Genomic DNA, 27,884 nt, shown 5'->3' on the forward strand with positions numbered 1-27,884 from the left:
CTAAAGATTTCTACTTCGGCCTACAGTCCTACTTAAGTCTGCGGTTTACTATTGTATGTTGCATTCTTGGTAGAGTTTTGTTATTTCCATAATTGAAATTTTTTGGTTTGTTCATTATTAACAAATAAAACAAATATAGAAATTATTGTAAATATGAATATTTTGCATAAACATTAATAAACTGTTGAAATCACTATTATAACTTCGGTCGGAGTTTCTGTCTATCAAATACAAATACATATTTTAGCATTAGACGAAGTTAATCTGACAGTAGGAAAATTAACTTCATTCAAATTAAACTATTTTACTGATTTTATCGCGGTTTGAATATTTAAAAACGCGATAAAATCCGTAAAGTAATTTAATTTAAATGTCTAACATTCGCGCAAACTTAAGAAATCATTAAATTAACTTCATATTCGCCTTTGATAAAAAATACAAATATATAAAGCAAGCGACGCATAGAAAGTTGTTCGTTTTACGTGCGAGCGCTATCACTGCGCGCGGGAACAAAAGAAATTAACATGACTCATTACACAGTCATGCGACCACTGACAATAGAAATGGTGTTCCGTAATATCTCTCCGCAGTAGCCACTGTACACTGCCAAATCATACTATTATTGTATTAAATCTATGTATACGTCTCCAATAATATCAGCTTTTTATTATTATACTTATTGGAACGGTTCTGGGCATGGCTTCATTTTTATGCACAGGCCAGGCAACAGGCAAATGAGCAAAAAAAATAAGCTTTCTCTGTTACCTTTTCTATTATATGTCATCAGTTGGTAGTATAGCTTCTAAGTACTCGTACATAAAAGGAAGCTTCAAGTTTAACACAGTTTTAAAACACGATTATCAAGTTGCATCAGCTGCATTTATTACGTTAATTTAAACTTTAGTTACGTGTGGGTAGGTGTAAGTGTAGTGTTAGTGTTATTCGTGCTGTGTCTATATATATCGAAATAAGGTAAGTTAGCAAACAAACAGAATGCTCTTTCGTCACATGAACATCATCTCTTAAACAATAATCTAAGTTTTAATGGGAGTTACAAGAGAGATATGTATGTACCTTAGAAGAGTTTAGAGAACCAACTTCCATTCAAAAATATAGTAACTAAATCTTTAAAAGAATTAACAAAACATTACTGTCGTTTAATGACATGGGAGGTTACATAAACCGCTGTACCTGCTACCAAATTGTTTGTAGTAAAAACATTCTACTTCCTAAACAGGTTTGCATAGTTGACTCACGCTGTAATAGGTTGTTGTTCATCACCGGCATACATTAGTGTATGGGAATTAGATAACTACGAGTGGCAAATTGCGTTATTTTATCTCCGTTTGCAATACCTCTTTGCAATCCCTAAAATGGGCCAGTAAGAAAAAACATTTTAACATCCATGCTAATATTATTTGATTGATTTATGCTGGGAATCGTAGAAAGATTAGTATTGGTAACTTTTATTGAAAACGGCCGTAAATCTGCGTTTAATTAGTTAAAAGACTATAATATTTTGTTACCTAAATGAAATTTATGCCCGGGAACATTAATTTTTGGTTATTATTAATAATTTCAAAGATCTAAATATGGCGTACATTAAGAATAAACTATATTATATGCAAAACAGCAGTAAGCATCAAAATAAATATACATAACATTTTGTTACGCATAATATGTAAAATACCGGTAAAAATACTGCGACGGCGTAAGTCGTAACTGTCTCAGTATTTGAATTTCTTTCAAAAATCTTTCAATCCTCCAGCATTCTGTATCGTTTTGTGACTTACAAGGCGCCGCTCGCGAGCTTTATTGGATATATAGTAGGTACATATCGAAGTCCGGTGTAATCCCTTCGACGTTGCTATTTTAGAGTACCTTGTTTTACAATTTAGGGACGTCCGAAATCTGGCCGCAAGGGGTTCGCTTTTCGTGTTAAAGGATATAACATAGTAAAAAGCAAATTGATAACCTTCCCAAAATTACGAGAATAATAAAACACATCCAACAGTTAGACACATATTCGTGTCATTCAATAAGGTACGTTGGGGTAAAATCGTAGGTGTTATGAGTTTTTACTTTCTGACGACATTTCGTGCGCCGCAATCTTGTTACCTAAGTCCTGCTAGTTTGCATGAATGACTCCGATAAGTAAGATCTGTTTACGGTCCCAAGAATTAGAATTCCTAAATTTTTCCGTTCTCTTAAAAATACGGAATCTCCCCATACGAAAATCAGCTTAATAATGAATACTTATTTACTTTTTAAATATTTTTTCGAGATACATGGTATTAAGTACTATTTGGCAAAATATTTTCAAGCTTATTGTTTAAACTTGACGATACTCGTCTTTAAGTTTAAATCATTATATATATATAAGTCTAAATTAATTTTTTTCCTTAAAAACGGAATTAACATCCGATCTTGCATTTGTAAAATATTGCGAGTGTTTTAAAAATTTTGTACGTGTATACCTACATGACAACTCAGTAATTATTAGTTAAATCATTTCATTCACTGGTGAATAACTAATTTTGATGATTTGCTATCTATTTACATAAATACCTACTATTTTTCAAATTTTCTTGTATTTTAAAAACAAACTCAGCTTTCAAAAAATACCTAAGGATTTTTTTTTGTATAAATAATTACTTAGATCGAAATATATTGCTTCCATAGAATTGAGAATACTCTTAATATGGACGGTTTTAGACAATAGTTTGATCTATATCCATGAAGCCATTCCCTCTCATTTCTAAAAGTAAGTATAACTCCCTTTTCAAGCCTTGTAATACTGTTTTTAATTAATAATACATGTATACCATTTAATAACATATAACCAAGTTAATTATTCATTATTATTATGTATAAAAAAAAAATAAAAAAAAACCGCGATCTGTTTCACACTTTACAAAAACGTCCGATTTTACCCCAATATACCTAATAACTGAAGGAAAACTAATAACCAAATAAATTTCCTTAACCTATCCAATCTACATTTACTTAAACCTCATATTTTGAGTGCCATCAATCAAATAGAAGATAACAATAATCAAAGATGAATTATTATTATCTTTAAATTTTAATTGAACTAATTTTACAATCCATCCTCACATCGGTTTATAGAGTGAACGACTGAAATTATATTAAAACAATAAAATAGTCGTCATTCAAGAAAATAAAATACACGTTATAGTAGGAACCTTTCGATCTCCGTTTAATCAACATTTACGTGAAGAAAGTAGTATTTTATAAAGTAGCATTACATCGTAATCATCTCCGTTTCAATGTTCATAATTATTAGAAAAATAACATGGCATGAAAAACATCAATATTGTATTATACTTTACTGTATTATTGTTAATTTTAGAACAGAACACCTTAGTCTAGTTTAGGAGCTTTAATTAAGCCTATAAATCAAGGACGCGTATTTAGTACATTAAACCGCTAACCTGACCACATTCAGATCCAAATCAGTACATTAAAGGTACTGAGGTGTGGTAAATCCGATTAACTAATGCCTTATGCCTCAAAGGCGCAGCCAATTACAATAATACCGAAAGCGTGTAATAACTTACACTGTCCCATGTTAATTCGTAGGTGCTCAATAACCATTCCTAATGCCATGTTAATTGCACCTGATTGCACATTTAATATTTTCACTTAAACAGAGCTCATCCATTACATTTCTATTAACTAAACAGCTCCGGGCAACTCATTCATTAGAGCGTCGACCGCAATCCATGGTCAGCTTAACGTGACATGGATATTTAATAGAGATAGTGCTTTTCAATTTTGTCACGGCGCTGCGTACTAGGACGGCACGCGAGAAAACGCTCCAATACTCGTTCATAATTTCAACCCGCAATGTTTTTCTCTGACGCTGTGTTCAGAAACACTTTGTAATAGCCGTTTAAAGCTTCACAACTGTCGCACTGTGTCAACTGATGGCAAACATTTTGCTTAATGAAAGCACTTTGCGAGCTCTATAAAATAATGCAAGCGAACAAACTGACGTCTGTTGTCATGCAAATTTTCTTATGATAATTGTCGGAGCGATTGGTAATCATATTATTTAATTATGGTGGATGGATCATGATGCTCAACATTGGTAGGATTGGTTGGTATTTTGGTCATAATGGATCAGAACAAACTCAAACTAGAATACAGTAAATTTCCCTTACATTAAGTCACGAGAAAATTATGAAAATCAGTAGATTTATACCACGGCTAAATAAGTAAGATTTAATTGTTGGGAAATAAATCATTTAATATGCTTCAAATATCCATATGCATTCTTGGTGAATATCGGACACAAATGTGATGACACTAAAATAGCGAGAACTAACCAAGAAATCAATTCATTTAATTTATTATTCAATAAATATACACAGCTATAACGCAAATGGAACGCCCGTTGTTTGTATATACATAGCAGTAGCATAAATCTATTAAATATTATTAACAGCATAAATTATTCAGCAATTAGACGTACACATAATTGATCGAAAAAACAGGTTAACGTTAATATACTAGCATGAGGTGACGGAAGAAAATATTTTTCATTTAAAATAAGTTAAATTATTTACGCAGTGTATTGCATTCTACGAGTTGCATAAGCCAACGGTTCTTGATTGTCGGTTTTTCGGAAGGATGAACACGACAACTAACAACGCACCACGTCTATTACTTAATATTATTAACTTTATTTACATAAATACTAATTAGACGAATTATTTAATCACAACCTAAATACGTATATAATTCAAAATGAAAATACTTATTAATCATATTAAGTATTCGGTAATAAAAGTAGATTATGTAATGTAATATACGATCCAACAAAAATACGATTTGTTATTTTTCATATCGCACAGAATACTTTGCTGCCAGAGAATACAAGCTAAATAATATTATTGTTTGTTCAGTGGGAAAAATACCTTGAAGTTTGTTTTAACAATAACAAATATATAACGCTAATTAAGGTAGCGTGTCAGTTATCGTCAACAGATATTGTAGATAAACCAAACACAGCAAACCATGAATATTTCTGTCTCGTGTAGACTTGATATATTTTTATTTCTTTAGTTACTTTATACAACATAAAATTTAGGCGAATACCTTGCTTCATAATTATAATTTACTACATCAAAGGTAATACTTTTCTAATTTATAGGTGGTATCATTCTTGCCAGTCCTGGAATGGAAAAACTGGCGAGTGGCAGATCTGGGTGAATGCTGAGCGGGTTGGCAGAGGTTTCCATAATAGAGTGAGAATACTTGATTTAAATTCTACAAATTTATATAACATGGCAATATAAAATTATCTCAATTTCTATTAAATTCATAAAAACTATTATGTTTTCGTTTAGTTCAACAATTATGAATGTCAAATAATGGAATGTGCCAATACTTTAAAAAATAAATAATAAATATAAAAAAAATGCTCTACTATTAAATTGAGCTTCAAGGTGATTCAATGAAAACAGCACTACACACATGTGCATATTATACTAATATTTTTTTATCTTTTTGTATATAAATATCCATATCAATATCAATTAATAATAACAAATATATACAAATATATAAGATGTAAAGGTATTTTTTTCTGTCAATAGGAAAATTTTTCTTCAAAAGTCCAAACTTCTTTGTTTGATTTTTTTTTTATATTTAACTATTATTTCCTTTTTATTTTTAGCTTGTCGGGCACGTCATCAAAGGAGGTGGTGTCGCAATTAGCGGGCAAGAACAGTCTCTATTATATAAGAAAGACGACTTGGAACAAACACGTGAGTACATAATATAATTATGCAGCAGAGCGATACTATGTCCAAGGTGTTAAAACCAGCCATAGCATAGCAGCCATAGCAACAAAATTATGTTTGTAAATGTAGGCGTATGCACTTTGCACGCTGTACACCGTTTCATAGTTTTTATGGATGTAATAGTATTATTGTTTTTTTTCTATTATTTTTAGTTATTGTTAAATACTTTTAAGTGGATTTTTACGGTGATTTGCGTGTATTAACTTATATAATTAATCAAACTTTGCATACAAAAGACTAGTAAATATATATATATATATATATATATATATATATATATATATATATATATATATATATATATATATATATATATATATATATATATATATATATAAAAGATTCAATGGACAATTGATGACAAAAAAATTCTTTCTGCCTTTTTTCTTCAGGTAGTCATCGTTTAGGTAGCAAGTGAAAGGCTGGTAGGTTAGCTAGGTTAGGGCTTTTATTGTCCTCACCGGTGATGATCGCGACGCGTTTCTCCCTTATGGTTTATTTAAAATCACATATATACAATATTTTGTTTCTTCTTTCCTGCCAGCCCGAGCTGGTTTCTTTATTTACTTTATCTTTCATTTATTTTATGTTCAATATAAATTGTATTTGTGTGTATATAAGCTACTTTATTTAAGTAATAATAAGATATTCTTTTTGCCTACGTGATGAATAAAGCATTTTATTTATTAATTTATAAGAAGTCAGCCAAGTAAGCTTGTAAAGAGAAAATTAAATAAGACGGAATTGTATTCAGGCACATTCAAATATTAAAGAGTATTTTTAATTAAAGCTTCAATATGTACAGAAATAAAACTTCTTAGGAAATTTAAATGGAAATATAAAACAAAATTATTCAATTTGTCACTTGAAAGATCGAAGAGAAAGTTAAATGTTCTACTAACTCCATATTTTTTCCAACAGAACAGTCAGGTTTTGTCGGTGAGATTACAATGCTGCAACTGTACCATGTCGCATTGACAGCCGGCAAAGCTCACAAAGACCACAAACATCACCACGTGCACCACTTCAAACACGACGGCACGCCAATAGAGTCCTCAACGGAATCTGTTACCGAGCCTCCACCGCCTCAGGCGACACCTTTAGGAAACGGCAACTTCTTGATAGGAGGACAGTTGCAAAGAGCTCCTAACCTAAACCTTGCTGGAGCTCAGCAGATGATTCCTGTGCAGTTACCTAACGGTCTCCAGTTACAGCAGGAGTATGTCAACGGCCAACTTGGCAATAGAATTGTATCCGAACAGCTATTGAATACAGTCCAAATTTCCGACCATGTCAGTGGCCCACCAATCCCGAGGTTACCTTTATTACCCGTGGCCACAAGCCAATCATACTCTCAGAGTAGTCCACTCGGACCCTCTAAAGGTACTACAGTCCTACTATCTGGATCTTTGCTAAACCCTGCGAATGTGCAATATATAGATGATACGAACCACAATATTTATAGAAGGGATTCGAAGAGGGACAAGAGAGATAATCCTGAAAAAGAATTGGCACTTGAAACTGCGTCAGGTAATTTTTTTTCTATATACTATTTAATTTTGTTTATTTAAATATTTATTTAATAATATAAAAAAACAAGAATTACATTTTCAAAGACAGTTATGAAAGATTAAGAAAAATGTTTTTTTTTATATTATTCACTATATAATTAGATATAAGTACCTGTCAGCGGTTGTGTTTTTATATAAAATCATGTAAAGAAAATGTTTTTAGAACTTTTGTGGGATTTAGCTTACAATATTCATACGCAAAGTAAAATTGAGAAATTAATACTAACAGAAATTAATATTTGCATATTTATTTTTTGAGAAAAGAAATATATTTTGAAATTTTTTGCTTCGTTGCAACAACATTAAATAACTATTTTTCGAGTTTAGGCAAACTTCCCGTTTCTGTATATATGACTTATAGCCATTTTCAACGAACGATCTCATTCTCAAACTTTAGTTCGACTCCACGAATGAATCAATTAAAATAACTAATTTTTAAGTAAATAATAAAATGTTTTTATTGATGAAAGCGAATGGCATAGTATATTGAAAATATAGCGGATAGTCGACTAAAAATACATTGCGGGAATTTTTTGCCAATGCTACAGGTTTAAGTGAAGTAATCTGCTTTTGAAATTTTAAACGCATTTTATACATCACGATGATTGATAGATCTTTAATAGATAATCGTATAGTTTATACTCGAAAATAATACACCACTAAAATATAAAATCATCACTTTGTGAAAAATTTTGTGATGGTACAAAAGCCGTTGATAAAATGCTGTTATGAAGGTAAATCAGCACAAAGTACTACTACTGATTTCCAACAAACTATTAAACCAAAATTTATAAAAATAATGAAAAAAATCCATTGCACGCACTAAACTAAATTTTGCGTCAACCATTTTAAAAAATATTGAAAATGAATTTATATTAAGCAGGCCGTTTGATATGTAACGGGTCTGACATTATGTCGGGTAACGTAATACATTCCCTTTACTGTTATGCACGGTAACTAAATTCACTGCGTAAAGCGAGTGACGCTAATCACTATTCACCTTCGTCCACGCCCTTTGTAGATGAAGACCTAAATATATGCACATGTCATTACCCACCATTAAAAGCTGCATATAAACCCCACTTTGCACAAAAAAATATACACAATATCGTGTACAATATAGACCCGGCTGCCAGTGTTATTTTTGCTGTTAATTTACTCATCAGTGGCGATGTTCTCCAATACACCATTCAATTTTATCTAATTTACATCGATTTCTTAGTATTTTCATCAAAGTATTGATATTACAGACTACATTTAATTATTATTTATATAAAATAAATTACACACTTCGATTTTAAAAAAAAATTTCAGGTAAAAAGGAGAAACGTGGCCTGGTGGAATTATCAGACGGCTCAATTGTCGACGAGGCTTTGTTAAGTCCAACTCTTTTAGGCAAGGATGAAGATGCTTTATTCCAAGAGTCCCTGCTGAACGGCCTAGCTGGCGTGGTCGGCAATCTGCCCGTGCAAAACTTACAGAAAGAAACTGTGAGTATTACTAGAAGCATTATATTATTTAGGTTAAAGGGCTTCATACAAACCGTGAATTTACAAAGATACTATGTATATGTGATTCATTATGGTTATCTTTTGCGAGGTAATAAGTTAAAGATCCCTACCAGCTGAAGAGCCTTGAGTAATACGTCCCATACTTAACGACGTACGAATATGCAAAGATTTGTGAATAATTTCTTTACAAAAATTAGGTATTTTAGGTATTATTGAAAAATATTAAGTATCAAAATATTTTTTATTAACTTAGATCTAACAACCGTTTTCTATACACGATCCCAATCCATTGACGTGCCAATCTCAATTCTTCAATCTGATTGCGAGAATGAACCAATCAAATTAACTAATTTGTAAGCACGTCAATAATTTTATTTTTTCTAATTGATTTATTTTTCAGATAGATAAGTAAAAGCCAGAATCATTTGTTGTAAATAGCGTCGATAGTATTGATTTCATATTAAAATAATGTGTATTTTAAGACATGCACAGAATTAATAATACGTCAACAACAATGTAACGTAACAGTGGCATTTTCATTATAAGTTAACGAAACAATATCTACATTATTTAAAAAAAATCAAAGTTAATACGATGCATATTGCAGAAATACAATGTTTAATTTTCTCTGTATGAATAATGAATTTCGAATAGATAGCTTCATAAGACACGGTAACGCGGTTAACTAGAATGAAAGGACGGTACCTTAACAAAACATGTACCTATCAAGATTCAATTAATATCCACATTTCATGGGTTTCCAAGCAACGTGCGTTGATATCGTCAATCAGATAAATATATCTGATGGTACGCATTAAGCGTCCGACTCAATACCTTTGAGATGACATATGTATAACAACAATGAAAACTACTTACTTGATTTAATCTATGGTGGGAAATCTATTAGAGCTGATAATTTCCGGGCGATGATGGAAACAAGAGACTGCTTCTACGTCTGTACGTACATTATATAGCTTTGATTGATGGAGATTGAAAGCTATTTCCTTTGAACCTTGGCATTTGATTGGATTCGCTGATCAAAGTCTTATTAAATGTATCATAATGTTATGCATTTTATTGAAGATTATTATGGAAGATGTATTCGAAATTTTGTCAAGTCAGTACTTGGCAAGATATGCCAAAGATGCGATTGCATGTCATCGTTGAATCCCAGCTCACTTATCGAATTATTTGCCAGGGATAAGTTGAATGGATTAAAATAATTTTAAATATTCAAACGGACTAATTACGTGTTTGGAATATATGACTATAATTTGAACAAATATATTTGATTGTTCATTTTTGTAAAAAGATTATTTAACGTTAGGAATTACATACGAAATTTTTAACAATGTGTATCAATGCCCAACTACTACTACTGTATTTTAAATCTTCATGTTATATAATACTTAGCATTCACACACTTAACGAGTAAAAAATAAACCCTATCTGCCCGTTTCTATACATGACACTCATACAGAACCAGTGACTTTCGTGAACATTGTTAACTTTATAATTCATACTTAAATGCCGAAGTCGCACAACAGAGAAAACGACTGTGTCACCGATAAAAATGCTCCAACTTTTTAAAATTGTCACTCGCCTTTTCATTTTATTATTGTCGCGATACTTTGAACTGTCTCGTTTTTTGTCACAAAAGGAAAATTTGTAACGCATTTAGTCGCTTGAAAATAAAACAATAGATGAACTTAAAAGCTTTCCTTGAGAATCTGGGAAGTGATATTTCCATCTTATTGTTCACACCATTTTGACGAAAAGTAGAAAAAAAAACGTTTTATATACAAAATGCCACAAGTTTCACGAGGCAAGGAATTTAAATGTAAAATTTTCAGAGAATAAATTATATACAATACGTTTTATACAATTCATCGATATTGTCATTAAATATATATAAATTGATTATAACATGGTACTGCTTCCTAAAAGATAATTTTATATTATCTTAACTTCATCATATTGGCTAATACTGTTCGAAAAAATCGTATTATTGGTGTTTCTAGGTGCAAAAAAATTCAGAGTTACTTTTTTTAAATTTTAAAGTCGTAGAAATTTGTGAAGATACAATTTGAGCATAAACACGTAAAAGAACATTATTAGAATACCGCCTATAACTTTTAAAAGTGAGTACGCTTATACATGAATTGACTTTTGCAGGTGGATGAAAGAGAGCCAGCCGAAGCGGAGGTCAAAGCGGTGATGCAAGTATGCAATGGATGCGCGTCTGAGCCGTTTAAAAAGGCGCTTGTCCTTTCGTGGCGGTCGACTTCTAAGAAATTGTACAGCGGAGCGCACTATTACAAGGGGCTTCCAATCTGCAGAGCATTCTAAACTTTGAAGAACTCCTACCGCGTCAACAATTTTATATTTTACTAGCTTTTGCTCGTGGCTTCGCCCGCGTGAAGGTTTTTTCGCGATAAAAGTCCCGTTTTATATTTTTCCGGAGATAAAAAGTAGCGTATATCCTTCACAGGGTCTTGAAACTATATCCAAATTAAATTTCATCGAAATACATTTGAGTTTATCGCGTTCAAACAGAAAGTCGCGGCGGGGGACTTTGTTTTATAATATGTATGTAAGGATTCACGAACCCAGGGCAAATTTAAATTAAGACATAATAGATCATAACAAAGGTAACATAAACTAATACGGAAAATGTAGATTGTCTCGGAATTTTATTTATCTCCGCGATATTGTTTACTTTATTATAAAATTTAGATAATTGTTTGTTCGGAGATTGTTACACTTGATGGTTACACTCAAATCTAGTACCTATGTCTGTGTGCTGTACAAAGCTTAATTGTATTTATATTTGTGTAATATGATTAATGGCGCTCTTGTTGACATTTCAGCATTTTTATAATAATTTCCTGCCGGACGCCATCTTGTATAAGAAAAAAGGACTGAACATCAAAGCATAGATTTATAAGTCCATCGAATCATTATAATTAAAAATACAGTCTATTAATATATGGCACTCAATATTTTAGAGGATTATTGAAAGATTTAATATGTCTTGTATCATCATGATCATATCAACGATTAGAGGCTGATTCATGTAAATAATTAAATAAGACCAGAACATAAATTCAAATTAGTCATTAATTCGATACACTTGCCATTGCGAGATGTTTATTTATTGTAGACGTAAGTACTTTTTATAACTTTACCTGTATTGACATTAGAATAAGTTTCTCTCTAAAGAAATGTTACCATTTTTTTTTAATATATCTTTTAAATATATTTTGTTTAATTTTGAACCTATTACACATATTTAAGTACATAGGTGTCCCTTTTATAATACAATTATGCCATGCGGTATCTCTGAATATTATATTAAACAGCCTATTCAAAAACATTTTCTTTATTCAATATTTAAAGAGTAAATATAATAAGGCCTTTGTAGAACTATCAACTCGAATCATAAGTCTTACAAATAATACTATAGTACCTTCGTGAGAGGGAAACATAATTTTCTACAATTTAGTTCTTCAGTTGTATTCCGTAAAATGCGGTTTAATGTGCGATAATATATATTCTAATTGAATATAATATAATACATGGTAAAGCTTCTCATATTAAATACAATATAGTAGTTTTCTAAGAACAAAAAAAGACTAAAGCTCTCTTTGACCTAGGCCGTATTGCACATAAATTATTCATCTAAGTATTTATTGATGCCCTAGCCCTCGTCTATCCGGTGGTTTCGTTCCGTCAGCTCGTCATAATTCCGTCAGTTTCAGGAACTCTAATCTATAGAATATTTCTAAGCTAACACGCTCCCCCCCCCCCCCCCCGAGGCAATTCTTGTGCGCTTGGTCTCCACACCAAATGCACGCCCATACATGGGGGCACATTTACCGCGAGCCTAGGCGCACAGCTCGTGCGTATGCCTCTTGGTTGGTAAATTCACATTGAGGTCTGTTTAAGGGTTCGTGAACATTTCCCTTCCCTTCCTTCCAACCATCTTAAAACTCCTATTCCTTCCTCTTCTCCTCCTTCCATCCCCTCCCTTCTTCCTCCCGGGCCCTAAGACCGTCTAGCTGGAGGCTACCGAGCCTCCAGTGATAGCGGTAGGGCCCACCAATTCATCATGGGGCTGCCGTGTTTGCTAAGCCGGGGGATCGCTTGTACACGGTTAGCAGGGTACCCCCGGTGATAACCACGGCAGATACCCAAAAACAAACTAACACGCTGTTCTAAAGAGCCTTCAACGTATTCGTAATTCACTTAAGCAACTATACGTATAAAGCTATTTTTAGACTATCAACTTCTCTTAGCAATATATTGCGCAGTAACTTCCAAATGCGTGCACACTAGCGCAATATTTCAAAAATACTATACACATGCGCCTTCCTCAAATCCTGAAAGCTTAAAAATTTGCAGCAATCAGTTGTGACTTTGAACACTGAACACGGTAAAAGCCACTTGCAGGAAATAATTTCTGCAAATTTTCTACTCAATTTAGATAGCGCTTAGCATTTTTTTATCTTTATGCGAATGTTGTATACATAATAAAACTTCAAAACATCGGCATTAAAAACAAAAAAAAACTGCGAGGAATATGAAAACAAGATTTGGTTCCATGAAAATGACAATAAGTATAGTGTCCTCTCACTTAAAGATTATAATAAACACTTACCTTAGACTTGTGCACGTGCTGGTGGTGGTACTCAGAGTCGATCTCCGGCTCGCTAAAGTAGCTCTGATCCTACGAACAAAATATAAACGTTACGCAAAAGACTTTTATTCATTTCGCCAGTTATAATTTTATCTCATTATAATATAGGCCGAAATCCTCTCAGCAGCAGAGGTATCCCTTGCCAAGCAGTGGGACAGTATCATGCATTTATTATTATTATCCAGTGATGTAAAGGAATAATAAATTGTTAACGTGTTAATTCGCGAGCGAGCGTCCAAACAAAACCTTTAGTCTTTTATCTGTGCAAAGTCGAACTAAGGATCTAATGACTGTAATCCAAGCGTTAAATCCTCTAGGCTAGTGTCAGATTGCGACAGGGTTTATTCCTTTTGTTTGCAAATATGAAGTAATTGGACCCATTAAGTGGATTGCTACTCCAGAATCAAACCAGAGATCACGGATCTTCAAACTGGTTATAGAAATGAATTTCCTATTACAGACTATTGCTAATTTCATGATATTTGCTGCATACATCATATAATCTGTCTAGCTTTTGCCCGCCGCTCCGCCCGCGTGAGGAAATTTTTCCGGGATAAAGTTTTTCCGTTATAAAAGTCACGCTATATATTTTCCCGAGAAATAAAGTAGTCTATGTCCTTACCAGGGTCTCTAACGACCACAATACCAAATTTTATCTATATCCGTTAGGTAGTTTTTGAGTTCCGCCCTGTGGAATGGGGGCGTTTGAAGAATTAGTAAGGCAAGGTGACATAACCGCTCAGTCGCCCCCCCCCCCCTCCACGAAGGCTGGGCGACAGTCATAAGGCACTTTTTCCGCGAAAACAAAATGAAGGTAGATTTGAGTTTATCGCTTTCAGTCAGGCAGACAAATTTGTCTGGAGTGTTTGTTTTTTAATATATTTTTTAGAATTTCTTAAGAGGAACAATTCCGTCACACATAATAGTTGCATAACTTTAACCGTTTACGCAACGCACGCAGCGGAAGTTCTCAAAAGTATTGTAATAAATTTTTCCCGTTTGTACAACATTTTTCATTACTTGTCCACTTCTATTAGTCATAGCTTGATGATATATAGTCCAAAGACTTCCACAAACAAAAGGCTATCCAATATTAAAATAATTGTTCAGTTCGAACCAGTACTTCCTGAGATGCGCGCTTATTTAAACAAACAAAAAAACAAATAAACTCTACAGCTTTATATAATAGTATAGACTTGAATGGCATCAAGTAAGCCATTGGGCGTCTATTTTGTAATCATCTTCTGACTTTGAAAAACACTACACTCGAGGTATTCATGAGTTGTCATTCATTATACATACCTGATCCCAGCTGTTGGGACCGGAGCAAGAGGCAGATGGGGGCATGGAGAGCGAGCCCACGCCCACGGCGCCGGGGAACGCGCCTCCGCCGATATCGGTTGCCTCGAAGAGACGCAGCACCGACCGATCGCGGATGTCGCGCAGGTGAGCCCTAAACAACCACATAATTATAAATATACAATATTGGTGTTGGGAAAGGGCCTCCTCCGCCACTGGGTTTAGGCGTTGGTCCACCATACTAGCCACCTCGGGCTAGCCTACTTTGAAATGCATTTAGAAATTAAGCAGCTTACAATGCTATTCTCCACCAACAACACTAGTATTTTTTTATGGGAACGGCAAAGTGGACCCGAGCACCCGACGTTAAGTGGAGTGGCGTGCAAATAGAATATCGTTTGACCCGAAAACATTAATCTTCGCTCGCTCGTACAATTACCTTGATCTGTTCGAAAGATGATATACACAAGCTTACTGAGCAACAGTGAGACGCATACGACATCAAACTGTGCAGCTACGTGATCTTTGGACACTAATTTGTCTTTGTCCCGGAACGAAACCAAAGAAATAGGGGGGAGCTGGAAAAATGTATTATGATAATTAGTAAACAAAAGAGGAATTAGAAATTGATGTTACACCGCTCGTGAAAAGCCACCGCTCGCTCGCCGCTCAAGCGGAGCAGGAACTATGGTTTTAAGCCGACGCTTTTAATCCTTTTAAATGTTATTAAAACTGAACTAGCATGACTGGGGTATCTTAAAACCAATAAAGTTCACTAGCTGTCTAGTTAAGACCTTAAATCATATGAGTGAACATGCCATATTTTTAAACGACTTAAAAAAAGGAAGACGCTCTCAATTCGACTGCGTTTTCTTTGTTTGTTATCTTTTGACTGAGTGAACCGATTGTGTTGAATCTTTTTTATTTGAAAGCTGGTGCTTCCCTTGTGGTCCCATATACATTTAACTACTATTGGACCCTTCACTTGGGAGATACATCAGAAAACTCTTAAAATGATATCGTCAACTAGCATGTCCCCAGCGTATACTTTACCTCAGAACTTTTGACTGGGTGAACCGATTTGGATGATTCTTTTTTAATTTTGAAAGTTGAAGCTTCTCGTACGGTGTCATAAAAATTTTATTATTGTTGGCCCCTTGAATTCGGAGATGAAGCGAAAAGCTCTTAAAATAATATTGTCCGTTATGACATCCTCAATCTATACTCATTTTACTAGCACAAAAAAGCAAAAACATAAAAACTTTTTAACAAAATTAATAACTTAATTAATAATTAGACACCGACTCTAAAATTGGTAACCAGTATATAAGTAATGTTAAATATTTTTTTTGGTTTTAGTGGTTTTTGAAGGCGGTTGAATTTTGTTATAACGTTTTTTCAAATCAAATAATAGGTCTTACATTTCATCTCAAAAGTGAATCAATAAAAATTAATATTATAATATAATTCCTTAATCCTTGTGACCTACAGATGCTTGAGAGAAAGCATTGTCGAAAATAGTTTTAGTTTTTTAATTGTGATGAGGGTCGGTCTATCTGATTTATTAAATTAGATAGCAATGGATATTCCATGTCGAATTAATATTATACGAAGCGCTTAATAATATTTATCAATATTACTTTGCCCGAAAGGTTTAGCTAGTATCAATTATGCCAAATTAATGAAACTCATTGAGTGTACTGTGTTTATATAACTGTAATAGTGTAAACGCACTGGCCACGCAATCAAATAAATGTGTTAAATCACACAGTACAAGAATCTTACGTACTATAATTCATATGCGCAGTAACATTAAAAAAGTATGACGTGAATTCTGAATATTCATTGCAAGTGGTACATATGAGGTCACTTGACGTACTTATGAACAAAACTTATTTATTTTATTTTAGCACAGCGTACATTTTCCCAAAACATTTAATTAATACGCAAGAATAACTACACTATTGAAATGTCAAATAGTAAATACCAACTCGATGAGGGTTTAGTGGTAATCACACAATAATAATATGGTCACGTGGAAACCGTACTGCGATGCAATCAACCCCGGAGCCATTTGCTTTATGGCACTCGATATTATGTTTAGTTTGTCAGCACCAGAGCGATATCGCTTCCCAACCACCACTTATATAAATGCTTCATTATTAAAGGGAACGCAGTAGCATTTCTATATTATCCGATACGACATCGATATTGCAAGCCGATACGATGTCGGGCTATTACAATGTATGAAATATATAATTGCATTTTACATTATCTGTTCTGATACATCGGATCCGGGGCCGATACATTGGCGACACCGGCGGACGCCCGCGGTTTAATGGACGTTGTTATGTGTATCGATGCGCAGTGGCAATATATTCGTTATAATATATTCGTGGTATGAACAAATATTATTGTTATTTTTTATACATTTATTAAAAAAAATACATGTAAGAAAAAGGCGAAACTGAATAATTTAAAAATGTACCATGTAATTGGACGAATGTGTCGATACGCCTTTGTATTCGTTTTTTTTTCATAAAATATTACTGATTAAAAATAGTTCACTTATCTATTTATTTCTGTCAATAGAGACGCGCCGACGCAGTTACCCCGACACGCTTAGGGCGGAACTGTGCAAACTGGCCGAACCGACACTATCGCCTTCTCTCCCCGGCCCCGGCATGTTTGTTCGTTGGCGTAAACTGGCGAATGGTTTCATTCGTCTTTGTTCAGGAACAATATAGGCACATTCGCCTTTTTGTCTAATATTAAATTTTGTAACTAACAATAACAAAATTAAAGAAATATACGGGATAGAACAGGGTATAACAAACTTAATGCGGTAATTATTCTAAAAAGCTCCAAATGACCCCTACGCAAGTATATGTAGGACCCATAGGTATATCCGGTTCCAAAAGGCCGGCATAATTGTGTTGACTGTCAAGGGATGTTTATCCCTCGTCAGTCGACATTCTATTGGACGATTCTCCACTAACTAGGACCTGACGGTGCAGTAAGGTCACATTACCGGCTCAGGATAAAAAAAAATGCCGAGAATTTTATATTTAGCCTCACAGTTTTATTTTTATAGCCCTATATGATCAATAATTATTTTACATTAATCATGTGAATTGTCTTCACGTAGCTTTAACATAGTCCTCTTAACTAAAGTACAACTAATTAAATACAACGTGTACATATTTCTTTAGGAATCGAGGCTGCACGACTCAGTGATGCTTATGTCAAAAGCTAATTATAACTGAATGCTCTCATTCTTATTGTTGCCATTTACATTAACTAGGTGACACATAGGTATCAGATAGACAAAGAGCAATTTTCAGTTCGCTGCATTCTTGCCATTATGAATTTTACTTAACATGTGTAGGTACTAAGCAAACTTCTTTGTTAGCAATGTGTAATATGGATAAAGGGAGCTTCCCAATAGAATATAAATAACAATATCGCATGATTGCTGACAGTGCGAGCAACAAGAACATACATAGCGTAGCTTCGTAGACACACACTCACAACTTCTATGCCCAAAAAGGTAATTAAATATGTACTAATTATATATTGCGTGTCAATTACTCACATTTAAAATTTTGTCAGATTTCAAGTGTAATATTTCCTTGAATACCAGATATTTCCTGCAGTATTGGAAATATTCGGGCCAAACAATTCGTTAATAACACGTGGAGAGATATTTGAATATGTAAAGCAGGAATTCCACAGTTTACAATATGAATACTTATTACGGTAATTTTAATATCTATAGTACCCATTTAGTTTTAGGAATTAAAGAATACAAAAGACACAAAACAAAATTCATTGCTAATCATACCCTACGTGTCTGGAAATCTTAAACAAGACAGACTTATGTATAGGCGCGCAATCATAAATAAAATGTATGCGCACATTGAGGAGTTCATAACAAAGCGACGTATAGATAAAAGTGACAAATCAAAATCATTTTTTTTTTCTATAGCTATATCCAATTAAAATCAAAAAAACATTTTTAATTGGATATAGCTATAGAAAAAAAAATCAGTTCGTCAATACATTCTAAACATATCAGAATGCTGTTGCATATTATGTATGAGAAAAATAATTGCTTTCGATATTTTTTTTTTGGGAAATTTGTGATATTTTAATAATAAATCTGATATTCGGAGCACGTACAAATCAAACAATATAAATATCATAAGAATCCGTCCAGACGTTATTAAAATATAAATGGTGTAAGAAACCTGACTGTTTTATATAGGTATATCGGAATATTAACAAAATATAATAATTATAGGTATATAAAAAATATATAAGCGGCGATAGCCTAGTTGGTGTGGAACGTACGGCCGAGACAAATGTCCACAGGTTCAAATCCCAAGGGCACACACCTCTGACTTTTCTAAAAAGTCATATGTGTATTCTTTGTGAATTTATCGTTCGCTTTAACGGTGAAGGAAAACATCGTGAGGAAACCTGCACATCTGAGAAGTTCTCTATAGGAATTTCGAAGGTGTGTGAAGTCTGCTAATCCGCACTAGGCCAGCGTGGTGGACTAAGGCCTATTCCATCTCAGTAGTGGAGGAGGCCCGTGCTCAGCAGTGGGCAAGTATATAATACAGGGCTGATATTATTATTATTTATTATATTATATAAAAAAAGAAAAGCGGCGATAGCCTAGTTGGTTGTGGAACGGACTGCCGAGACGAATGTCCGCAGGTTCCAATCGCAAGGGCACACACCTCTGACTTTTCTAAAAAATGATGTGTGTATTCTTTGTGAATTATCGCTTGCTTTAATGGTGAAGGAAAACTGCCTACCTGAGAAATTTTCTATAGGAATTTTCGAGGATGTGTGAAGTCTACCAATCCGCATTGGGCCAGAGTGGTGGACTAAGGCCTAATCCCTCTCAGTAGTAGAGGAGGCCCGTGCCCAACTGTGGGACAGTATATAATAAAGGGCTGATACTAATATAGGATTCAGAATATGAGCATACATATTTTATACTCTTAACTATATCCAAACACCTAATGTATCATAATATATTAAATAAAATCCATGATATTCTAGATAAACGCACATATAAACTGGAATGCGTCCGCAGAAGATCCTTAATGACCGCAATTCCGATCAGATCTTGGACACATATTGAAAGTACAATAGAAACCGGCTACAACGACATCGGTTATAACGAAGTATCGGTTTCTACGAAAAAAATCTGAGTCCCGGCGATGCTCTATAAGTATATATCCCTATGTACATTGTATATAGCGTCGGTATTTGTACCTAGTCTATAACGAAGCCAAAATATTATTTTGAGCCCTATTGTTATATAAGAACGCATATTGAAAAAGGATTTATGTTATTTTCATATTTTTTTACCTTTTAGCATATTATCATATTTTGACGTAAGATATCTTGAGACAAAACCCCAAACCAAGCGGAGCGCTAACCGTATTTTAATAGGTCATGTATTCGAATTTTATAATCATCATAACCATCAGCCACATAAAATATGCCGAACATATGCCTTCCCCAAAGATTTCCAGACAAACCTGTCGAAAGCGGCCCGAATCCAAGGTGTTCCTGCGAGATTTTTCAAGTCGCAAATTTATAACACATATAGAAAATTAATATCCATATAATATAAAAAAAATAATTTGTAGAACATATTTGTATGCAATTTAAAATAAATATTAGATAGACACATGAATAACAAGCCGTCGGTAGTTTAAATTTTCAATAAGACCTGTAACTTATTATTTCTTATACAATTATTCCTAAATCTAAATCTTAATTTATTCCTGTCGGTATTTGGTGCTGTAGATATATGGAAAACATGTCCAGAGCCGTCTGCTCGGGAAAGTACCTTACGATTGATGAGGACTCATAAAATTTGTATAATACAATTTTTGTAATCAATTTTATTAAAACTTTTTTCTGCATCAATCTAAATCCAAAATATATATAATCACTATAATTGCTTACAAAGACTACCATGTACGGCGACCAGATTAGGTCAATATCATTAAAACCGGGTTTCACTGTAAAAGCCAAATAATGGAAAAAGTTAATTGTTATTTAATAGCTCACCTATATTATATGGCTAAAGTTTTTAGGAATACAATATTAAGGGTTATTTATTTCTATTCAAACTTCATCCATGTTAAATTAAATTGGAAATACCTATGCCTGTATAGTTTATTTGATATGTTACTCAAAATATATTTTATTTGAAGTATTATAACCAAATGTAAGTCAAAAAAATTACAAAGACCTTAAATTTGAAGCGTCCTGTGACAAGATATCGAAACGTACACTACAACTTTGTGTTAGATGGTTCTAAAAATTTGCATACAATATAAAAGTGCATACAATATATTACCGAAAAGCTTTACTATTTCTGAGTAGCGATTTAGAATTGCATAATTAATTAATTTAGATTATCGATATTTTTTTTCTTATGCTACAGTAACGTCCTACAAGTGTCTACTGTTTACTTTAATATCTACCAATTACGAACTTAATTTTAGTCACTTTTTAAATAAATGATATGTATACTGAAATAATAAACACGTGTAGTATTATAATAGATTTCTGCTAATAAGTATATATTTGTTCATGAAAATTGGGTTTGCTTGGCCGATCCACTCACTCTATAGAGAAAATTATCTGGAGCGTGTCACTAACACGTAAGCTCCATAGAAAGAAGAACAAAACCTACTTTAGTTGTTTTTACACCTTTTATCTTGGCTTTAATATTTACAAAACGAATTTATGAGATTCAATCTTAGATTATTTTGATCTGTGAGAGAAACACCAAGACGTAGACTTTTTATATAATATAAAAAGTAAAAATTTAACATTTAGTTAAAAAAAATAAAAATTCAAGAAAGATCGAATCGATATAAAATATCAGTTTTTCGTTTTAATAACTACATATACAATGATGATACACCCAACATAAACTTTGTTAAATTTATTTGTAGATTTAGAGTTTCATAGGTCAGTTTAATTTTTGATATATATATATATATTTTTTTAAATCATCCACGCTAATTATAATGTATTTAAGTTTACTTCAAAAAATCATAGAAATACTCACATAAATGTAATTCGTACGTTATGTACAGGTTATTGTTAAATATCATTGAAAGCACGTTATTTTTAGAAATGTCAATTGTAAATCTATATCAAATGAATCCCTATTTCCCTTGGTCACGCCATCACGCGGCTGCACCGGTTTCACTATTTTTTGTGTTTATTATTGTCAGTAGAATGTTCTTATGAAAGAAAAAAATCTAAAAATGCGAGGAAAATTAGAAAACTTAACGAATACATTAATTTTATATAACTGTCAATTGTTTGGAATAACTGTCAACAATTGACAGAATGCGCGCTGCAAATTCATGGTTAAGACGGGACAACGTCTGTCAGGTCAGCTAGTTCATAATACAAACTGATGCCACCTACCATTGCAAGTGCGCACATTTTTTGTATAACAATCTTCTTAATGTCCGCTCTATATCAATATTTATTTAACAAAGACAAATAATTATGCTGATAAAACCATCATGGTAATCAAATTCTTGGTTATTTTTTTACACATCCCCGTAGATCTTGCAAGTATACAAACTAAAATAACAACACATAATTAAAGCAATGTTTATAACGTTTAATTACATAAACGTCACGAAAGGCGTATCTAGGCTTTCAGCTGAATTTAGCGACCAAATGCTAAGACCCATAATTATAACAATAACATTCCAATAATCACATCTCTTACAACGCATCGACAGACGAAACGAAACGTAATAAAATAACACAGTCAAAAAATGTTCCTTATTCAACGCAACATAAGCATACACAACAACTTGTTGCTTCTACATCACAATTTAAGAAAATTAATTTATTCCATCAAAAATCGTTTCTCATTATAGCACACAACAAATAACTTACGGGCATCGATGGTCGTGGATATGCGTAAAGCTTCTGCTCGGTCGCATCGTAAACGTGTAGATTATTTCAACAAGAACGTAGTATGCTTGTCGGGGCGGCGGAAGGTAAACTGATGGGGTGTGTTGTCGAGGACGCCCGACCGATGGGGTACAGGCGCTGCGCAAGGTCAGTCCGCGCGGCTTTATTTTACCGTATTCCACATCATTTGCACCCGTTTCTTTTTTACCTATCTTTGGAGCATTTTTATATGATATTTTTCATATAAATATTAACAGTTTTTAAATGAAATTGGTAATTAATAAATACTAAGCAAAATGGTTTTTATTGCATAAAAAATTACTTTGTAGTACCTACATCGTGAGCAGTACGTATTATGGAATTCAGTCCTTAATAAAATAAGTTTCAATGACTATAAACATTAAAAAATAAATCAATTTTTGATCATATCAACGTAAAAATATTTATGATTAGCCATTTAATGAGCAAAACCAATTACTTTATATTAAATTCGGGCTGACTAGCAATCAAGATAAAGCCTAAACCAGTGCCACCAAAATCGTTAAACTTACGCATGAGTTCCTTGTGAACTGTATATAATATTTTATTTTTAGTATAAGGTATGCTTCTACTCTCGACACCCTTTCAATTGCTATATAACAAGAATCTCCAGGGATTCTTACCATCTACTTCTACTCCTCGTCACGCTTAGCAGGCGATGACAAGCACAGGGCACAGTTTCTTACACTGATCATGATAGCTACCCTATGTTTATTATGGCTACCTCTTCATCTTTTGGTCTTTAATATCTTGTCCAATAATCAACAGGTTTTTGATTCCTTTCAGAGTATCGAAAATTAGCGGCATTAACGGCTGTATCTTTTGATTGCGTTGGTTTAGAAGTTTGATTTTTTCAGAGCTCCAAGAGACAGAAGACTGCATACTGAATATTTGATATAAATTGCAGCTTAATACCTCCACGCCTTCCTGAGAAAAAGGGTTTTGACAGACGGACGGACGGACGGACAGACAACAAAGTGATCCTATAAGGGTTCCGTTATTTTCCTTTCGAGGTATGGAACCTTAGTAAAAATAACGAAATGGAATGTTTATTTAGAAGCTTATGTATTAATGTTTTTTTTGTGTAAATACGTAGGGTATTTATAATTATTCTGAACGGGTGCTGCTTGTACGAACTGTTCTGCCTATATCTTCTTTCTATTTCTAATTGCTAGGGGTACTAGAGGTAAAAATTATAAGCATAGTAAAATATATCATGATTCCTGAGAGGGTTGTGCAATCGTTTGGAAATTAAAAATTATTTTTTTACTTATTTTGCGAGCATATGAATGAACTGCTCTATCTAAATCTCTATCTAAATACAAGTAAAGTAATACTAAGTAAAGTAAAATCTCTATCTAAATAACAATAAATAACAAATTGATTTATTTTTTTTTTCTCTGTATCTTGTACTATAGTTTATACGTTTAACTGGTTTAGAAAAGAGCAACACCAAAGTTTTTTGTCAATTTTTCTTTGGTGAGAACTGATTTCCGAACTGATGGTAGAGTTAATATTGACGGAATCTAATAAATGTATAACATTTTACGGATTCAAATAAATCATTTCATTTCAGTTCAATTAACCAAAGAAAACTATCCAAATAGATAATTATTGTTTCATGAAATCCAGACAAATTCCATACAAACCGTGTTTTGGAAATTCTATGTCAAATTAGTAACCTAGATACGCAGAGATTGGTCAGATTTATACCGAGATGTCGAGCCTAATTTGATTTAACTGGAAATTCGTCTGGATTTCGCTTTCTGCGGCTGACTAAACCCCGTTCTAAACTCACGAAATCATTTCTTTTCCCTTAATTGACCCTCTTCCACTCTTACCTTGGTTTACGTAATAGAATCTGGCGTGAACTATTTTCCATACACAATATACGTTCATCGCTTTATTTACCATACAGTTTGATTGCGAGGCAACAGGAATTTGGTTCTTTCCAATAAGAATGGCCAAAATGAAATTCATGCGGCGCGAGAATTTAACATAACCTTTATTCAATTACAACTAAATAATCAACCTTATTAATAAATACGATAAGTAACATCTACTAATAAAATAATGACGTTATACTAATTGTATTCATATTGAGTTTCCCTGAATTTAACTTAATTGCAAATATACATGAGATTTATTTATTTTTGTTTAATTTATCGTAACTACTGAAAAACAGGTACGTACCGATTATCTTCAAGTTCATAGAACATGTCCTTGGAAGAATCGTGGATGTAGATCTTGACCAAAGGGCTGTCCATGTACTGCATCGTCAATTGCTTCGGAAAGCTTCTCACGAACAGTGCCTTCACGGTATCAATGGATGTAATTTCGTTCGGGAGCAATGCTCGCTTCGTCTCGTTCCTATACTGGAGGAATACAAGGCCTGCAACAAATGTACGTTTTTAGATTACGTTAGGTTTTAACAAGTTAAAGGTGACAAATGAGGTTTATAGTGAGCGTACTGAGGATTGCAGTCCCAGGCCGAGACATAAATTATTATACTTTTGATTTATGTTCAAATACAGTATCGTGATACAAGCCAGATGTTATATTTAGCGAATCGTTCCACTTCAGTAGTACTTGAAAATTGCAATTAAAACATTTTCATAAAATTTAAGCATTCATAAAAGAAAATACCTACATTTTATATTTATTAGTAATAAATAAAAGTAACGCATATTAAAGCCTAAGATGAAAAGAGACGACGATTACGTGAGTGAAACTATTATACTCATTTGTCTATTTATTTTATTTAAGGATTGGCAACATAACATAAAATATTTTTTTATGAGTATATCAATAATAATAGTCTTAATTTAGATGTCACAATTTATAAGCGACCATGGCATGCACAAGAAAACAAATAAATGGTACCGAGATTTAAAAATTCCTAACTAAACATTTTTTATAGAATAATAACAATAAACTTGACAAAGCACTTTTATACATTTTTGTGTGAGTATTACATGACACATGGGCTACCTTTTACATAATATTCACTAAGGTATTGATTTATTTATATTGTGCCAGAATTTCGGCAGAGACAATTCAATATCTACCGGTGTGAATAATACATGCGCCTTAAGTTTGCCGCGGCGGCGAGACAACGTGCAGAGACATCATTCTATATACATTGCCCGGTACCGACTTAAGCGACATAAAGGGCGCTGTCGATTTAATCGATACTTAATATTCAGACTGCTCTAAACTTAAAAAAAACGATCAAAAACAAGCAACAACCGCTCGCATTCAGTAACATTATATTATATAGGTATTTAAGTTATTATCAACCCACTCATTATTCGAAAACGAAAACTTCCATTACACTGATTATGTAGAATTTATAAGGAAATTAAGGTAAATGTACCATATTACGGTATATTACGGCATTTGTTACTTTGAAGATGATTTTCAGAAAAAGTAGAAAGGCGATAGGAATTTAAACTGTTTTATTCGAAGGACTGTTATTATAAAATTAATTTAGAACATTAACGTCGTAGCCTTTAATTTATAGAAATAGTTGTAATTTTACGGCACCTCGAGTTTGTCTCTAATTCCGTGCGAAAATTTGGCTCCTAACATAACTCCGGAATACGTTGTACGTAATTCCGTGCCATGTTGAAGCATACGTTTTCTATATAAAAGCAAAAACAAAATTAAGTGCCTTGAAGTATATATTTAAATAGACTAAAATAATTATAATTAATGACATAAAAATCCAAAATTTGGCAAAAAATTAAACATTTCCTAAAATTACTTCCATTCAAAAATGGGAAGATAATGAAGTCAAAATTAAAAAAGGAATATAGGTAAGTGCCTAAATTGAAATAATCAGCAAGCAAATAGTAATTGTTCTTCATATCATTGTTTTTCTTTTCTATTTCTAATATATCTTTGGTTACTGGAAAACCCACTTGTGCCATCATTATAACCTATTCAACTATAAGACATTCCTCTGTCGGGGTCAGTAGAGTTGAAGCTCCCATACGATCTTGCTTTTGTATTTTTCATGCAGTTTGTCATATAGCGTCTATCTAGAAATTTTATATATTTTGGAAACTGTAAAAAGATACAGTTCCATCATTTATTTCTGTTAAAGCCATTTGAAGGGTTTCGGGCGTATATTTAATTAATTTAATTATTTCATTTATTTATTAATTTCGTAAAATTATTAACTCTGTAAATGATACGCAAAAATGAACCGAAAGACCCCCCCCCCCTACCCTATTATCATTATTTGTGAAATAAAAAACAGAAACTAATGTTTTTCCTTCTCCCCAAATTATACTCCGGGTATACCAGAATAAAGGACATGAGTGTAAAACTCGTGCACTTTATTACGGACGTCAAAAAAATTTATTAAATTAAATATTTTTAACAAAATTTCTTAATAGTATAGAAAGTCACATGACAATTATATGCATACCATCGATATAAATACGTATTTTTTATGATTTTATAAAATAACATTAATCTAAAGTTGATAGCGTACTACGCCAATTCGTCGTTAATTTGACATTAGACAAAGAGTTATAATTTCAGACTCGATTATTACAGGTAAAATAAAAAAAAAACATACACCGTAATTACCTCACAATAATCCGCCTTCATCATTAAATTTATTGATATTAAATTTATAAAGAAACTTAACACCAGTCAGTAATAAAAAACTAAACCATTTCGGACTGATTTGCCAGTATTGCGGCATACGTACGCAATATTGTTCAGCGCCTTAATTCTTTGCACATTATGACGGTAGTCAGAAATATGACAATTTCGCTAAAAATATGCTTTATAATAACTGGAATTAGCTTTAAAACATTCTGTTGATAACTACTAATCAATCATATCACAAATTTATATTAAATTAACTTTCCGGTATCAGGTGAAATTCTTATGAAAATTACACTGTCCCTTACGCTCACCGACAACATATCCGTAC

At 33.0% G+C, this 27,884-nt stretch overlaps 2 protein-coding genes across 3 annotated transcripts in view; one reads left to right on the forward strand and one right to left on the reverse strand.

Moving 5' to 3' along the window:
* LOC115447263 overlaps positions 1-12,172 on the forward strand; it is a 46,387-nt gene extending 34,215 nt beyond the window's left edge. For both annotated transcript variants that reach the window (XM_030174260.2, XM_030174261.2), the window contains exons 5-9: positions 5,180-5,273; positions 5,705-5,795; positions 6,753-7,361; positions 8,717-8,892; positions 11,089-12,172. In XM_030174260.2, the coding sequence (XP_030030120.1) occupies positions 5,180-5,273; positions 5,705-5,795; positions 6,753-7,361; positions 8,717-8,892; positions 11,089-11,262 (1,144 nt within the window). In that variant the 3' untranslated portion in view covers positions 11,263-12,172. The remainder of the gene's footprint in view (positions 1-5,179; positions 5,274-5,704; positions 5,796-6,752; positions 7,362-8,716; positions 8,893-11,088) is intronic.
* Positions 1-27,884, reverse strand: part of LOC115447261 (coiled-coil domain-containing protein AGAP005037) — a 247,084-nt gene that overhangs the window by 81,104 nt on the left and 138,096 nt on the right. The window contains 3 exon segments of the mRNA XM_037443911.1: positions 13,574-13,642; positions 14,915-15,065; positions 25,127-25,325. Coding sequence (XP_037299808.1) covers positions 13,574-13,642; positions 14,915-15,065; positions 25,127-25,325 — 419 coding nt within the window.

This window comes from Manduca sexta, chromosome 27 (genome assembly GCF_014839805.1).
Source record: "Manduca sexta isolate Smith_Timp_Sample1 chromosome 27, JHU_Msex_v1.0, whole genome shotgun sequence".
Classification (NCBI taxonomy): Eukaryota; Metazoa; Arthropoda; class Insecta; order Lepidoptera; family Sphingidae; genus Manduca; species Manduca sexta.